Here is an 18,365-nt window from a genome sequence, read left to right as displayed (position 1 = left end):
GATTGGACAAACGAGGATAATGCTGGGTCTAACAGTGATGGGTCAAGGGGCTCATCTTCAGGGGAAAAATCTAAGCGAAAAAGGTCTGCCAAGTCTCTGAAGAGGCGACGCAGACACGAAACTTCAGATTCCTCGTTGGCATCGACGTCTTCCGAAGGGAATTCATCTTCGGACGGCGGCGTGCGGAGGCGCAAGCGAAAGAGGCGTAGAGAGTATAGGTCCCATAGCTCAGGCTCCTCTAATGTATCAGTGGAGTCCGACACAGTGCAGTGTGCAAACACCGCTGTTAAGCGGGGTTTGCGCCCTAGGGCTAGGGACAGGATCAGAAAAGGGCGCTATGTAGATATCTTTGCTTTAACAAGCAAAGATAGGCGGGCCCTCCTGGTGGCTAGGAAGAAAGGACCCTTCAATGAGGATGCCTTTCGTACTTATAATAACTGGGTAAGAGGCATACTTATTTTTGCGGCCTGTTATTTAGAAACACATCCAGATGAATATGTGAACCTGGTGAGATACCAGTTTCGCATTCATAAACTCTACACTTCGTATGTGGGTCCCGGCTGGCGGATCTATGACGAAGAGCTTAGGAGGAAGCAGCAAGGCCGAGAGGTGTTTGATTTCGGTAAGAAAGACGTAGAGTTATATGTCGAAGTTACCGAATCAGCTACGCCTCTCAGGGCTGCTGAGAATAAGGGATGGATAAGACAGTATGGGAATAGGCCTTATAATAGCAATAATAAGGGAGGTAATAGTAAGCCTGGCCATGGTAAGTGCTACGCATTTAATAATGGCCAGTGCAACCTGGGAAACCGGTGTCGTTTTCGGCACCTTTGTCTCAGATGCGGAGGTCCACATGCAATCAAGGATTGCACAAAACCACCAACTGGAGGGGGAAGTGGGGCTCAGTCCACGACAAAACAGAGCCGCGGTCCAGCAGCACCTGTCGTTGGATAGAGCCTCAACTCCAATATCATTAGTCAGGATGTTACCATGGCTGGAACGGTATCCGGACAGAGATGGAGCAAAATTTTTACAGTCTGGATTTTCAGAGGGTTTTCAATTACCTGTTTCCGCTCCAATTAATACGGAAGCTAGGGGAAATTTACATTCTGCCATGGAATATCCTGACATAATATCGCAAAAAGTTGAGGCCGAGGTTAAACTAGGTCGCATGGCAGGCCCATTTTCAACACCACCAGTTGAGGGACTAATTTTGTCCCCTATTGGGGTGGTTCCCAAGAAGGTTAAAGGGAAGTTCAGGCTGATTCAGCATCTTTCATGTCCTAGAGGGTCGTCTGTCAATGACGCCATTGATGACGATTTATGCACTGTTAATTATTTTTTATTTGAGGACGCTATAGAAATTATTCGAAAGCTTGGTCCTAGTGCCCTCATGTGCAAGTTGGATGTTGAATCAGCTTTTAGACTGTTACCATTGAATAAAAACGCATTTCAATACATGGGATTTAAATTGAATGGGGGTTTTTACATAGATAAATGTTTGCCCATGGGTTGCTCTATTTCATGTGCTTATTTTGAGCGTTTTAGCACGTTTTTACAGTGGTGCCTACAGGAAGTGACGGGAGCTGACAGCATTACTCATTATTTGGATGACTTTCTTCTAGTGGGTCCTCCGAATTCTGACTTGTGCTTTAAGTTATTAGAAACAGCGCTCGATTTATTTAAGGATTTCGGTTGCCTGGCCCGAGTCTTGGGCACGAGACGGCATGACTAGAAATATGCTATTATTGGAAATATTTCCAATAATGGTCGCCTTAGAGCTTTGGGGCGTGGAATTGGGTAACAGGGAAGTTGTCTTTTGGTGCAATAACCTAGGGGTTGTACAAGCCATTAGCCGCCTAAAGTCAACTTCTCTCCCAGTTTTGCGTATCTTAGCTCGGATAGTGATGCTGTGCTTGGCGAACAACATTACGTTGCGAGCCAAGCACGTCCCAGGCGTGCTTAACGAAGTAGCGGATGCACTGTCTCGTTTTGAATGGGTAAGATTTAGGCAACTTGTGCCTTTAGCCCAGAAATATGGTGAACAGTGTCCATCTTTTTTATGGCAGGTGCCTCTGGAGGGGTAGAGGAGCTGGCCCTGCGGTCGTTAGCGCCGGCGACTTTCAGAGCGTATCTGGCCTCATGGGAGCGCTGGAGCGAGTTCATTCTTGAACGGGGTGGCACAGGTAAGAGCTCTAAGCGTCTTATTATTGCCTTTGTATGGAGCCTGTACTTGGAGGGTAAGTCCCGAAGTTTTGTGGGACGCTCTCTGGCAGGTATCTCATTCTTTTTGCGTCTTGGTGGGAGGAGAGACATCACCAAGTCTTTCATCCTTTCCAGGATGCTAAAGGGATGGGCCAGAACCAGGCCGGTTTTGCCAGACAGGCGCCGGCCGATTGATGCCGGTCTGTTGCGTCGAATCTCGAGGTCTTTAAGAGTAATTTGCTCAACCGATTACGAGGTTCGACTTTTCAGGCTGGCCTTTGTCATGGCTTTCCATGGGGCGTTCAGAGTAGGCAAACTGGTGTCCGCAACCAGGGCATCTCCCTCGCCTATGCTGTTCGGCCATGTCGACGTGCACCACGACGGTTTATGGTGCAAGATACAGCGCTCAAAGACCGATGTAGCAGGCAGGGGTCAGTGGGTCCATTTGGGTCGGAGTGGCGACCGCCGGATCTGTCCGGTGGCGGCGGCTCTGGCTTACGTGGAGTTGCGGCCCCAATTGCCCGGGGCCTGGCTGATGCACATCGACGGGTCCCCCCTTACTAACTTTCAGTTTAGGTCGGTTTTCAGGCGCTGTATATTGCATCAGGGTCTTTCTCCAGCCGACTTTGGGACACACTCTTTCCGTATCGGCGCCGCTTCGGCAGCCGCTGCGGCGGGTTGGTCTCAGGTCGACATACGAGCACTCGGAAGATGGCGGTCTGGTGCATTTAGGCGATACATCAGACCGATATAGTCCAGTGAGCCCATTTGAGGAGTAGCCGCTCGCCCAAACGCGCTTTAGTGTTTGGGGGGCCTTGAGGAATTTTTTGTGTTACCACCAGTCTTAAATTAGGCTCTAGCCAACTGGTGGACGATTTGTGTTTTTTGCCTCAAGTCAAATCGGGTGACCCCCCCCCAAACCCCCTTTTTCCACTAAACGATTAGCGGTAAATTAGAAGAGATTATCAATAATTTAAGTGGGTCAAAAAACAACTAGTCTTAAATAGATCACCTAAATCACATTCCTATTAGTTATTACCAATTTAATATAGAAATCCAAAATCACCTTTAAGGGAATTCCCGGGCGCGTAAATTTTTTCCCAATGTCTGCTTATATTCAATCTTTCTAACAGTATCTATCATTTCGAATTACAGGTCAACGCTTGGACACCAATATGATTTGGATGGTGGGGCATTCATTTATTTATTGGTTGTCCTTGTCCCAGGTAACCACGGATACGGAGCGTTTCCCTGAGACGCAATTTATCCGTTGGCTGGGGCGTAGAGGTATGAGGTGGTCCGCGTTGAGGGGTCTTCTGGAGGAGTCGGTTAGGTCATTTGGTTACCCGCTTTTTGTCATCATACACCTGGGGGGCAACGACCTCACGCATAATTCCGGTCTCAATATACGATTTGAGATTAGGAATTTAATGCTCGATTTGATCAGAGAATGGCGATTTTGCCGTTTCTTTTGGTCAGAGATTATTCCTAGGAGGGTTTGGAGGGATGCACTCAATCCGGGTGCCATTGATTTGGTACGGAGGCGGATCAATTCAGTTGTCGGCAGGGCTATAGTAGTGGATGGCGGAGTGTTCGTCAGGCACGAGGCCATAACCTTTAGAAACGAGACCCTCTATAGGCCGGATGGGGTGCATCTCTCTATAGTTGGCATGGATTTGTTCTTTCAGAACTTGATAGACGCCTTGAGAAGATTAGAGGGTTAGTTGAGGGAGATTTTGTCATTAGGTTGGTGGCGGGTCAGTTCAGGTTGAACTGTTGTGGCGGAAAGAACGGTAGTTTAAATTAGAGCCGTATTTACATTTAGCTGGTGGTTGATGTCGAGATGTGGGCATCACCGATCCAGGTGGGCCCACATCTGGACCTTAACAATCATTTACTTTGGATAGGTAAATTGTTGCGGACATTTGTAGGTTAGGGCAGGTGGCCCAATTTTTTCTGACTCGGGCAGAGTGGTGAGCTCTGCCTTAGTGATATGCGAGGTCAGGGGCAGAGGCAGAAGGTCAACCCCCTGACCTTAAGGGCAAATGGCCCCTTTGAAAAGTCTGCTTCGAAATTGTGCCGTTGTCATGGACGCTGGCAGGTGGCCGGTCCTAGGCAATTAAGGGCAGGAGGCCCTTAGATCCGGAGTTTATTATTTTTATTACTTTGTTATTTTTCCAGCGATGTTATTTATCTTGCATGCCGTTCTTTGCCCGCCACCTTAGTTAGAGCAGGGACATAAATTTTAGTAAGATTCAAATAGGCCGCCCCTGCTCAAAATAAATAAGCCGTCCCCTTTAAGCCCAATTCAGTTGTACGCGTCTTTGTTTCTTAGATAAGTGGTGTGAGTGTGGATGAATGCCTATGTCTGTGTGGAGTTTATAAATTTTTGTGTTAAAAGTTCGAAGTGGTCTGTGTGTAATTGTTTTATTTTACAGTATAAGTATAACTATAAGTATAAATAATGCTGTTTATTTATGTAAGGTGCAAAAGGTATATACATATGCATACATAACACATGGGCGTAAAGGGGCAAGAAAGAATGTTGTGAACTTAGCATGATGAAAGGGTTAATCTAAAGTGGTAGTAAAGTGTTAAATTATCAATTAGATAAATAATAGATAACCATTAAAAACAATCCCTTTTTAATGAGGTTGCCTAATTGCATAAGCGGGTCATGGTACAGATTTGGGTCTTATGAGAATAGTGGTGATTTGAGCGTAAATACACCGCATCGGTGCGTACGGCAAGGTTCCCATACGTTCTGACGCGGTAAGACCGTGCAGAATCTGTTCATTTCCACCGCACACGCAAGGTTTGTATGTCGTCCGTACACACGCCCTCTTCTTAAACAGTGAGTCCGTCCGAATGCGGAGGCTCGGTGGGCGTTTCTACGGACGATGTCCGCAAAGCGTGGCGTGCGGACCGCTCCGTAAGAATTCGGGAAAGTACGCACCGACCAGAATAAGGCCCAGTGTTACAGAGAGTGTTGCAATGCCCACCTTATTACAAAGTGTCTCAGTGCCAAAGCGATGCAGAATATGTATGCGCTATATAAGAAACTGTTTATGAATAAATAATTACAAAGAGTGTTGCAGTGCATGCTTTTTTACATAAAGTGTCGCAGTGCCCACCTACTTACATAGAAAGTTTTGCAGTGCCCACATTATTACATAGAGAGTGTCGCAGAGCCCACATTATAACAGATTGTCGTAGTGCCCTCCTTATTACACAGAGCGTCGCAGTGCCCTCCTTATTACACAGAGCGTCGCAGTGCCCTCCTTTTTACACAGAGAATGTTGCAGTGCCTGCCTTATTACAGAGTGTTACAGTACCCGTCTTATTACACAGAGTGTTGCAGTGCCCGCATACTTAAACAGTGCCACAGTGCCCTTCTTATTAGAGTGTCCCAGTGTCCACCTTATTACAGAGAGTGTCCCAGTGCCCACCTTATTACATAGAGTGTCCCAGTGCCCACCTTATTACATAGTGTCGCAGAGCCCAAATTATCACAGATTGTCGCAGTGCCCACCTTATTACAGAGAGTATCCCAGTGCCCACCTTATTACATAGTGTCGCAGAGCCCAAATTATCAGATTGTCACAGTGCCCTCCTTATTACACAGAGAGTGGTACAGTGCCCACCTTGTTACACAAAGAGTGTCAAAGTGCCCTCCTTATTACCTAGAGTGGTGCAGTGCCCGCCTTGTTACACAGAGAGCGTCGCAGTGCCTGCCTTATTACATACAGAGTGTTGCAGAACCCACATAATTACACAGTGTCGCAGTGCCCACATTATTACACAGAGAGTGTTGAAGTGCCCACATTATTACACAGAGAGTGTCACAGAGCCAACCTTATTACAGAGTATCACAGTGCCCACTTTATTACACAGAGTGTCAAAGAGCCCACCTTATTACACAGAGTACACAGAGAGTGTCACAGTGCCCACCTTATTACAGAGTGTCAAAGAGCCCACCTTATTACACAGAGAGTGTCACAGTGCCCATCTTATTACACAGAGTGTTGCAGTGCCCCCCTTATGACAGTGTCGCAGTGCCCACCTTATAACACGTTACAGAGAGTGTGGCAATGCCCACCTTATTACAGTGTCACAGTGCCCACCTTATTACACAGTATTGCAGTGCCCGCCTTATTACACAGTGTTACAGAGAGAGTTGCAGTGCCCACCTTATTAAAAAGTGTCTCCGTGCCAAAGCGATGCAGAATATGTATGTTCTATATACAGTAAGAAACTGTTAATGAATAATTACAAAGAGTGTTGCAGTGCCCACATTATTACATAGAGTGTTGCAGAGCCCACATTATAACAGATTGTCGTAGTGCCCTCCTTATTACACAGAGTGTTGCAGTGCCCTCCTTATTACATAGAGTGGTGCAGTGCCCGCCTTGTTACACAGAGACTGTCGCAGTGCCAACCTTTTTACATAGAGAGTGTCGCAGTGCTAACATTATTATATAGAGATTGTCGCAGAGCCCACATTATAACAGATTGTCGTAGTGCCCTCCTTATTACACAGAGTGTTGCAGTGCCCTCCTTATTACATAGAGAGTGGTGCAGTGCCCGCCTTGTTACACAGAGACTGTCGCAGTGCCAACCTTATTACACAGAGAATGTCGCAGTGCATGCCTTATTACACACAGAGTGTTGCAGTACCCGCCTTATTACACAGAGTGTCGCAGTGCCCGCATTGTCTCACGGCATAACGTCAACACACTAGATCTTGCTGCCTTCTCAAACACGCTGTGTCTTCTCGCCCCAATCGCCGTCATGTCCTGCCCAAACCTCGCCGCCTCCCTCTATAATGACACCCTATCTTCGGCATTGAACTCTGCCTGCCCTCCCTCCTCTATCCCCCTTCGATGCTCCAACCCCCAACTGTGGCACTCGGCTATCACCCGATTCCTTAAAAAGTGCTGAGCGCTTCTGGAAGAAATCACGCTCCCTCGCGGATTATCTCCATTTCAAATTCATTCTTTCCTCCTTCAGCTCTGCCCTTGCTCTGTCCATGGAATCCTACTTTAAGACCCTCATCCTTTCCCAATCATCCAACCCCCGCAGGCTCTTCGCCACCTTCAACTCCTTGCTCTCCCCCCCCCCTCCAGCTCTTCCATCCTCCATCGTAGCCGCTGATTTTGCTACCTACTTTTCAACCAAAATCTCCTCTCTCAGGAGTGCCATCGCTGCTGCCATGACCTCACCCTCTCCCTCCTCCCCTCCTACATCTCCACTCCCCTCCTTCCATCCCCTGTCCTCATTTTACCCCACCACTGCCGCTGAAGTCCACTCTATCCTTCAATCCGCTTCTCCCTCCACCTGCTCGCTCGATCCTATCCCCTCCAATATTATCCGTCGTCTCAGTCCGTCAGTCTGCTCTCACCTGGCTCACCTCTTTCTTAATCTCTTTCTTAATCTTTCCCTATCCTCTGGGATCTTCCCTTCCTCCTTCAAACACGCTCTTGTCTCCCCAATTCTCAAAAAAATAATCTGGACCCCAACTCTCCATCCAACTACAGGCCCATCTCCCTCCTACCTTTTGCCTCCAAGCTCCTAGAATGTCTGACCTATAATGGCCTCCTAAGCCACCTTACTGCTAACTCCATTCTAGACCCCCTCCAATCTGGGTTCCGCCCTTTACATTCCACTGAAACTGCCCTGACCAAAGTCACTAACGATCTACTATCGGCTAAATCCAAAGGCCTCTTCTCTATCCTCATCCATCTTGATCTATCGGCTACCTTTGACAATGTTGACCACCCTCTCCTGTTTAACACCCTCCCCTCCTTTGGCATCACTGGCACGGTCTTCTCCTGGTTCACCTCATACCTCTCCGATCGCTCCTTCTCCGTCTCCACTCCGAGCTCCTCCTCTCCTAGCTCTTATGGTTTCCATTACCACCTTTATGCTGATGATACCCTAATCTATCTCTCCTCCTCCGACCTATCCCCATCACTCCTGTCCAAGGTCTCTGAATGCCTCACGGCCATCTCAGCCCGGATGACCCAACGCTTCTTGAAACTAAACATGGCTAAAACTGAACTTCAAATCTTCCATCCCCTGAACATCCCCTCTTCTCCCACTATCTCCATCAGCATTGGTGAAACCAAGATCACCTCCATCGACCAAACGCGCTGCCTCGTTGTCATCATTGACTCCTCCCGCTCTTTCACCCCCCACATTCGTGCTCTCTCACAGGTTTGCCGCTTTCACCTACGCAACATCTCGCGCATCAGACCATTCCTCTCCACTGGCGCAACCAAAATTCTCCTTGCACCTCTCCAATCCATTCTTAACGCTGCTGCTAGGCTCATCTTCCTCTCCCTCCGCTCTACCTCCACCTGCCCCCTCTGTCTATCTCTTCACTGGCTCCCCATTCCTTTCCGAGTTCTCTTTAAACTCCTCACCACTACCTACAAGGCTCTCTCCTCCTCCACCGCTCCTTACCTCTCTTCACTGATCTCTATGCACACTCCCTCCCGTCCTCTTCGCTCCATCGCTGACCGCCGACTGACCTCTCACCTAATCACCTCCTCCCACTCCCGTGTCCAAAACTTCTCTCGCGCTGCCCCCCCCTGCACTGGAGCAACCTCCTGCCACCCATCAGGCTCTCTGATTCCCTTACCTTCTTCAAGCGCTCCCTCAAAATCCATTTTTTTTCGACTAGCCTATCCCTCCTCCTAACCTCTTTTGATCCTCCAATCCTGCCTCCTTCCCATCCGTTCCTACTTATCCTATTGTTTTTCGTTCGTCCACCCACCCTTTTAGTATGTTAACTCTTATGAGTAGGGCCCTCCTTCCTCACGTACTCACCCTACCTCTTTACCTCACCTGTGCTCCTGCCTGGTTCTTCCTTTCCTCTACTTCATCTTCAGTCTTCTCGACAATTTCGACACCTAATTCAGAACTGATGCTGATTTTAGTTCTACCAGCTATACCCCTATTTATGCTGTATTTTATCAACGCACCCTTTACGTTACCTTATAATTTGTTTTTGGTTTGCTATGTACGGCACTGCGGACACTTTGTGGCGCCTTATAAATAAGCGTGCTACTACTACTACTACAGAGAGTGGTACAGTGCCCACCTTGTTACATAGAGAGTGTCAAAGTGCCCACCTTATTACACAGAGAATGTCGCAGTGCCCACCTTATTAGAGTGTTGCAGTACCCGTCTTATTACACAGATAGTGTTGAAGTGCCCACCTTATTACACAGTGTCACAGTGCCTGCATACTTAAACAGTGTCACAGTGCCCTCCTTATTAGTGTCGCAGTGCCCGCATTATTACAGTAAGTGTCGCAGTGCCCGCATACTTAAACAGTGTCACAGTGCCCTTCTTATCACAGAGTGTCACAGTGCCCGCATTATTACAGAAAGTTTTGCAGTGCCCGCCTTTTTATGTTGACCGTGTTGCAGTGCCTTACTTAATAGACAGTGTCCCAGTGCTCACCTTATTACAGAGAGTGTAGCAGAGCTCAAATTAAAACAGATTGTCACAGTGCCCTCCTTATTACACAGAGTGGTAACGTGCCCACCTACTTACACAGAGAGTGTTGCAGTGCCCACCTTATTACACAGAGAATGTCGCAGTGTCCACCTTATTACACAAAGTGTTGCAGTACCCGCCTTACTACACAGAGTGTTGAAGTGCCCACCTTATTACATAGAGTGTCGCAGTGCCCGCATTATTACAGAGTGTCGCAGTTCCCGCATTATTACAGTAAGAGTCTCAGTGCCCGCATACTTAAAGAGTGTCACAGTGCCCTCCTTATTACAGTGTCAGAGTGCCTGCATTATTACAGAAAGTGTCGCAGTGCCCACCTTTTTGTGTTGACAGTGTCAGAGTGCCCTCCTTATTAAATAGTGTCACAGTGCCCTCCTTATTACATCGAGAGTGGTGCATTGCCTACCTTATTACAGAGAGTGTCAAAGTGCCAACCTTATTACAGAGAATTTTGCAGTGCTCGCCTTATTACACAGTGTTACCGAGAGTGTCGCAGTGCCTGCCTTATTACAGAGTATCACAGTGCCAAAGTGATGCTCAATATGTATGCGCTATATAAGAAACTGTTTATGAATAAATAAATAGTTTCACAGTGCCTGCCTTTTTATGTAGTGAAGCAGTGCCTGCCTTCTTACAGTGTGTGTCGCAGTGCCCGCCTTCTTACAGAGAGTGACGCAGTGCCCGCCTTATTATAGAAAGTGTCAGAGTGCCTGCCTTCTTTCAGACAATGTCACAGTGCCTGCCTTCTTTCAGACAATGTCGCAGTGCCTGCCTTCTTACAGAGTATTGCAGTGCCCGCATTATTACAGAAAGTGTCACAGTGACCGCCTTATTACAGAGAGTGCCTGCCCTATTACACAGTGTCACAGTGCCTGCCAGAACCGACCCCCCCACTCTACATCGTCATGTAGTCACAGACACATATATTCAGAGTTACAGATACACGTTACCATTACACAGACACCTATACTCTAACACATATACAGATGCCTACATGGTGTAATTACACAGACATAATAGCATTGAATGTTCTTCATAACTTACAGTGACAGTATTGGCAGCTTCTCATTCCTGTGGCTCTCCGTGGGACAAATTACACTGCAAGAATCCTTTTTAAGTAGTCAGGGCCAGTGACACACACCCCCAGAGTCCCCCTACTGTGACCCCCATTCTGTCAGTGAGACTGCCCCTCCTCGTCTGGGAGGCAGAGCCTCTGACTGTCTTAGGGCGGTTTCACACACTCCGGCTCCTGCCCGGCGGCGAAAACATGCACGGCCAGAAAGCCGTGCAGCACACAGTAGTTTACCCTTGAGGGGAAGGCCACAGCCCGGCAGCCGTCCCTTCCAGTGGCGGGATCCGGCTGCAACCGGACGGCCGGGCCGTGGCCGTACCGTATAAATGGACACAATAGTGTCCATTAACAACTACCGTGCACGGCTTCCTGGCCGTGCGGGATTTCGCCGTCCGGCGGTAGCCGGACAGTGTGAAATAGCCATTAGAGTCTTACCGGGAAGTACAAGAGGTAGGAGGAGGCGGCGCTATTCTGCCTGGTGATCATCATGCTGCCACAAGGGTGGGCCTATTTTTTGTGGAGGCCTGGAGCTGCAGCTCCATCCTCCCCATTGTTAGTCTGGCCCTGATGCTGTGTTATATACAGGAGAAATGAGTGCAGCTGGTCCATGGTTACAGCTCCCAGCTCAGCTTCTGCAACAATGTAACTAGGAGCAACAGCTGCAGAGATTAACCCTCTCTGTGACACACAGATCTCACACCCGCTATTCATAGGACCAGGGCCAGTTTCAGGGCCTCACGGGTAGGGATGCCAATCCTGGGCCATTTTTTAGATCCGGAAATCGGGATTGAAAAATGCTCAATACCGGGATTCCTGGGATTGGTTTACCTAAAAGAAAACCACCTCCCTCTCCCTCATGTTGCCTTACTTTAAGCGGGGCAGGTGGCAGCGGAATGGAGGCAGGCTGCGAGTGTGATGCCGGAGGGAGGACAGTGTGTCACTAGACTGTGCAGCCGGGAGAAGTCGGACGGCGAGCGGGTTCAGTGCTGCGGCCTGTGCAGCGTGACCCATAGGTCACGCTGCGCAGGCCGCATCGCTACAGCTTTGGTGTCACAACTCGCTTGCCGCCCGACCTCTCCCGGCCGCACACAGTCATGCCTAACCTGGTCACAGTGGCAGGCGAGTTCAGCAAAGAAAGAAAGGTAAAGAGTAAGTTCTGTGCGCCTGGGCAGCCTATGGTGGCTACATCCAACAAGGGTGACCCTGGACCCCCAAGAAACAGTGGAAAAAGTGACAAAAGATGGCATGTTCCCTCCACCGGCGCCCTTGTGAATTTAAAATACGTCCCTAGATATATAGGAACGGTCCTCTTCTCCAAATACTGGCTAGCATATACAGATATATATAACCATACGTTCCTCCTGCACCAATAGCATCTCCTCTTCTCCCAAATCGACTGCTTATTTGGATAGTGGAACACCAATCCTCCCAACCATAGATCATTTATCTCGGTCCGGATGAGACACCAAAATAAATGTGGAAAAGATACATACAGTATGGTGCAATACCACTTTTATTGATATACGACAAACATGTGATGTGATAGTACAAGAAAAGAAAATGGCTAAGTACCGGATGGAATGGAGAATCTGAATTGAATCAGTTCTCAAAAGCGCTTGAAATACAAAGGATGATGGTCCGGAATCAGTCATCCAAAGTTCTCTGCGGTCGGTAAAAGAAGTCCAGATCCAATTCAGGATTACACAAATAAACACCAAAGTCCTCCGTTCAGCGAAGAGCCTCCAGTTGTAGAGAGCGGCGGCGGTGCGGGGGCGTGTGACGCCCAGCATGACCTCTGACAACATCACGATGCGCATCTGAGCTGCACAGCCGGCACAGGACTCGGAGCAGCTGGGCAGCGTCTGAGCAAGTGCTCAGACGCTGCCCAGCATTAGAGTAGTCTAATCGCGAAATATTGGGCAATATTGGGGCCAAATCCCGGGATCCCGCCGATCCCGGGATTGGCCACTCTACTCACGGCTCTGCTGATAATGTACAAGGGCCTATTATGAGAAGTGGAGGAAGTGAGGCCAATGCAATGTAGAACCCATACACTATAAGAACCACTAAACTCACCATCGGGTATCCCCCTGGCCCCACTTGTCCGTTGATACACTTAAATACAACTTATATATAACCTTATCTAAACTTAACCTAAAATAAAGACACGACACAAAGTGCTGGCGTTTCAAAACAGAATGTCAAATTTATTTGACAATTAAACTAAGACTATGAATGGTGGCGGCGCCAAAGAACGGTCATTATAGGAAAGGTGGGGTTAAAGATCACTTAATCATACATACAACGCTGGATGACCACTCTCCCTGGTCAGCCACCAGGCCTGGTGGTGACGGCCATCCCCCGGGCAGAAGCGTGGCCCATGACAATCGTTGTCGAGGGAGAGTGCACCCCACTACCTACACACATACAGAGTTCTTAAAGAATGACCGTTCTTTACCGCCGCCGAAGAGGAAAAGAAACAGGGAAGGGTGGGTGGGGCTTCTTGGACAGGGGTTGATCACTCTAAACTCGTGATCATTCCTACCCTGCTTAGACCCTCCCCCTGCTCTGATAGGCCTTGTGCCCATCCTTATTACCATAGCCATGTGACCAACAGCAGAGTGTAACCTGTGAGAACCCTTAGTGGTTTATGTCACTTCAGGCTTATTCAGCCTTCTGTGTTTCTTTTCTTGCTAAACACATCAAAATACAAACATGATTTATGGCCCACACTGTGCCCAGCTGGTGATCATCATGGTGCCATGATGATGGGCCTACTTTATTTGTAGGCCTGGAGCTGCAGCTCCATCTGGCCCTGTATAACCTGTGGATTAACCCCCCCCCCCCCTTCGTTCGACGAATTCACCCGCACAGCTGGCGGGGGAGCAAGTGGACCAGAATAAGGTCCCATATACGCCATATATATATACAGCACCTAATCACTACACTATGGGCCTGATTCAGGCTTGGTCTACAAATTTGCAGCGTCAGCAATTATGGACCTATACCCCTACACTATATACCCCCTATACTTAGCACTACATCACTACACTATATAACCCCTATACTTCGTACTACATCAATGAACTATATACCCCCTATACTTAGCACTACATCACTAAACTATATATCCCCATATACTTCACACTACATCACTACTCTAGATAACCCCTATACTCCACAGTACCTCACTATACTATATACCCCTCATACTCCGCACTACATCACTACACAATATATCCCCTATACTGTACTTCACACTACATCACTACTCTATATAACCCCTATACTCCTCACATTATCAATACACTATATACCCCTCATAATCCGCACTACATCACTACACTATATGCCCCTATACTTCACACTACATCACTACTCTATATAACCCCTATACTCCTCACATTATCAATACACTATATACCCCTCATAATCCGCACTACATCACTACACTATATGCCCCTATACTTCACACTACATCACTACTCTATATAACCCATATACTCACAACATCAATACACTATATACCCATCATACTCCGCAGTACATCACTACACTATATGCCCCTATACTTCACACTACATTACTACTCTATATAACCCCTATACTCCTCATAACATCAATACACTATATACCCCTCATACTCCGCACTACATCACTAAACTATAATATATACCCCCTAAACTTCACACTACATAACTACACTATACAACCCTTATACTCCGCAGTACATCACTACACTATATACCCCTATACTACATACTACATCACTAAACTATATAAAACCTATACTCCGTACTACATCACTACACTATATACCCCATATACTCTGCACTACATTATATACTCCCTATAATTCACACTACATCACTACACTATATACCCCCTATACTTCACACTACATCACTACTCTATATAACCCCTATACTCCTCAAAACATCAATACACTATATACCCCTCATACTCCGCACTACATCACTAAACTATATTATATACCCCCTATACTTCACACTACATAACAACACTATACAACCCTTATTCTCTGCAGTACATCACTACACTATATACCCCTATACTACCTACTACCACGGCCGCCAAGAGGGGGGGGAGCGGGTACAATTTACCAGGGCCCGTGCCTGTCAGGGGGGCCCTGGTCCGTACAAACACACTTTTTTTTATTATTATTTAGCCGGTGGCGGGTGCACGGGCGCCAGGTCTGTAGGAGCGCAGGGTCAGCTAGCGGCCATGACATGAGTGCAGCCGCAGGGTCAGCTAGCGGCGGAGGTGCTGCGGCTGCGTGACATCAGTGCAGCCAGCAGTCAGTCCATCACTACAATACATACCCCCTATACTCCGCAGTACATCACTACACTATATATCCCCAATGCTCCACACTACATCACTACAATACATACCCCCTATACGCCGCAGTACATCAGTACACTATGGGCCTGATTCTGGTTAACTCAGTAAATTGCAAAGCTCGCAGCTTATCGAGTGCCAGTTTGCCCGCCCCCACGAATCGCTGACCTGCCGCCGCCGTATCCCTTTCGCAACCATGGTATGAAAACACATCCCCTTACATGTCCCGCTGCTGGAGAAATCATTCGATGGTTGGTGACCATCGAATGATTTCTGCAGGGCTCACATATATAGTCAGTGGAGACTGAGTTATATTTAAGGGCTTCCGGCTGAAGACAGGGCGAGCGGCTAATAATGGGCCACATACATCAGCAATCACAGTTAATGGATTTTACAATCTATCTGACTTGCCCACACATTACAGATTATTTTTAGTGATCGGCAGATTTTTCCATCTAAAGATTGCATCTTCATATCTGGAAATTGCTCAATCGATTGTCATTTCAGCTGTTCATAATGTAAATAGATAAAGAAGACGAATTGGGAATGCCCACACATATAAAAAAGATCTGCAGATAATACCAGATTATTAAACATGTTTAAAAACCTGATTAAGCAATTGATTGGCGATTTTGATTGGGATTGCCAAAAGGGGGAGCCCACACATCTAAAATTAATTGTGGCAATCATCTCCATATCTAAAAAATTGTCACAATTAATTGCTGATGTATGGGACCCTTAACATCATGTGATGTCAGCCACCTGCTACCGGAAACCCCGGGAACGTCCGTGAAATGCTGGGCGTTCCCACGGCCCAAAGCCGCCACAACCCACTCCCCCCTCCTGTATGAGTGCCATGCCGTCAGTGCTGATTATGCGCCATTGTAATGGCATGCGATGTGACCCGATTTTAAAATACTCAGCCCTGAAAAAGTCTGAAATCGTGTCCATCGCATACCTTAATTAGTGGTATTAGTGGATAATACACAAGTCCCCCAAATATGTACCTCAATATATATAAATTGTATTCTAATCAGTCTGCTTATAAAAATGTCCCCCCACCATAATTTAGGAAATCACTATTAAATCCAATGCTAATATCACACATTCCCCCCAATTGATATAACATATACAACTTGTATGTAGTGCACAGATATAACTGGGTAATGCCACAGCACAGCACTTGCTGCTTTGAATGTTGTCATGGCAACCAAGCTGTTTACTTTCCACCCTCTGCTGCATAAGTGGCAGTTGGTAGGCAGATGACAGTTGGTAGCTAGAGATGTGAAGGAGAGCTACAGGCAAGATTGCTACGTGGAGGAGGACGGCTTTGCAGAGAGAAGAGATGAAGAGGACGGCTACGAAGACGGCGATGTGGAGCATGGCGATGCGGAGGATGACCAGGTGGAGTTTGGCCATGCGGTGGAAGGCCAAGTGGAGTTTTGGCATGCAGAAAAGGACGGTGACGAGGAGGAAGGCGGCCACAAGGAGAAAGAAGATCTGCAGGAGGACATCACCCTGCTCAGAGGAGACCAGCGCGGTAAGAAAGAAGAGAGAAGACCCACAAGCAGATGCAGACCGAAGAAGTAAGTGATACATACATACACACGTGGTTATACAGGCACTGAATGTAGTTTGGTAGCTGTAGTATAGGAGCTAGGTGCTGAGGCCTCTGTGTCTACTACTTATATTAGAAAATACATCTCCATGAATTTATGTACAAAATGCTCAATTACTTGCATCCAAATCTAATTCAGTGATATCTACTGTACCTTATTGTTAAATCCAGTAACACTTTTACTTAGCAGTACAGGTATACCAAGATAACTGTGTTGTGCTGGATCACCTGCTCCCGCAGTCTGTTCCCCCCCCCCCCCCTCCCAGCATGACAACTCCACGTACTGGTCTCACCACCGCAACTCACTCTTTCTGCCCCCCCCCCCCCCCTCAGCATGACTCCCCCATGCACCGTTCTGACCCCCCCTGCAGTGTGACTCCCTCCTGCAGTCTATCCCCCCGCAGCATGACTCCCTCCTATAATCTGTCCCCACTGCAGCGTGACTCCCTCCTGCAGTCTTTCACCCCCCACAGCGTGACTCCCTCCTATAGACTGTCCACCCCGCAGCGTGACTCCCTCCTGCAGCATGACTCCCTCCTGCAGCCTATCCCCCAGCAACGTGACTCCCTCCTATAATCTGTCCCCACTGCAGCGTGACTCTCTCCTATAAACTGTCCCCCCCTGCAGTGTGACTCCCTCTCTCCGCCAGCAGCAGTGCTTTTCTTGCTGACAGTAAAGGAGCTATTTCTGCTGTTTTCGACCTATGTTTATTTTTATTAATTTAACAGACTAGTTATTCCATCAGTTTAAAAAATTATTTCTGTAAATCATGTTTAATATTAACAAGTGCCAGTTTTATAATAGTCGTTATAGGTAGTGTAAGTGGGTAAGGCCCAGCGCTGATCACTGTCTGTGAGAGAAGCAGATAGAGGTGTAGATAAAGGTAGTCAGCACTTAATGAGAGCGGTACATAAGCTCCTCCCCTCCAGCCCCTTCCTCAGATTAAACATAAAAAGCGTGATGGGTCAAATTGCATAAACAGCTGCTGGCATCCGTCTCCTATACCCAACCAATCCACCAGATGTGGTCTCCATCCAACCATACAATAATTCCTCTTACCATGTATCTTACTCAGCCAATTATTTGTGGTACTTATGTATTAGCTGGGCACCAGGCTACGCTACGCTGACAACGTAGCTTATGCTAGATTGTCAGCGTAGCCACTGACGGGCGCCCGGCTAATACTGTATGTGACTTACTGCTTAGGGTGGCCGGCGGGGGACATCCCGGCGGCCAGCGCCGGAGTTTCTGCGGGCGGAGGGGGACATCCCGGCGGAACTTGGGCGGGCGGCCGGAAGGGGGGGGGGGATATGGCGGCCGCCGGAGAAATTTATGTAATTCACTGAAATGCCGCTGGGGGAGCATCACATCGTTTCCCTGCTCCCCCAGCGGCAATACGCTAATTGAGTACATTGAGGCCGGGGAGGACTGTCATGACGCCCGCCTGTGCGGGGATCCGACTGCTGGAGGCGCTGTGGACATCGTTGAGGGGTAAGTATGATGCACTACACACAAACACAAACTACACACAATCACTAACACAATCATATCCCCACTATCCAAGTCATACCTCCATTATCCACA

General features: G+C 47.8%; 1 protein-coding gene across 1 annotated transcript in view; it reads left to right on the top strand.

The window, feature by feature from the left end:
• The first annotated feature begins 571 nt into the window (after nucleotides 1–571).
• The window catches only part of LOC146027296 (protein kinase C delta type-like), a 37,834-nt gene continuing 20,040 nt past the window's right edge, over nucleotides 572–18,365 (top strand). Inside the window, exons 1-2 of the mRNA XM_083158230.1 lie at nucleotides 572–622; nucleotides 16,454–16,703. Of these exons, the coding sequence (XP_083014356.1) occupies nucleotides 572–622; nucleotides 16,454–16,703 (301 nt within the window). The remainder of the gene's footprint in view (nucleotides 623–16,453; nucleotides 16,704–18,365) is intronic.

The sequence above is a fragment of the Crinia signifera genome, chromosome 8 (genome assembly GCF_055691185.1).
Source record: "Crinia signifera chromosome 8, ASM5569118v1, whole genome shotgun sequence".
In the NCBI taxonomy this organism is placed as follows: domain Eukaryota; kingdom Metazoa; phylum Chordata; class Amphibia; order Anura; family Myobatrachidae; genus Crinia; species Crinia signifera.
The sequence above is the reverse complement of the archived record's forward strand: the minus strand, read 5'-3'. Positions and strand labels throughout refer to the sequence as shown.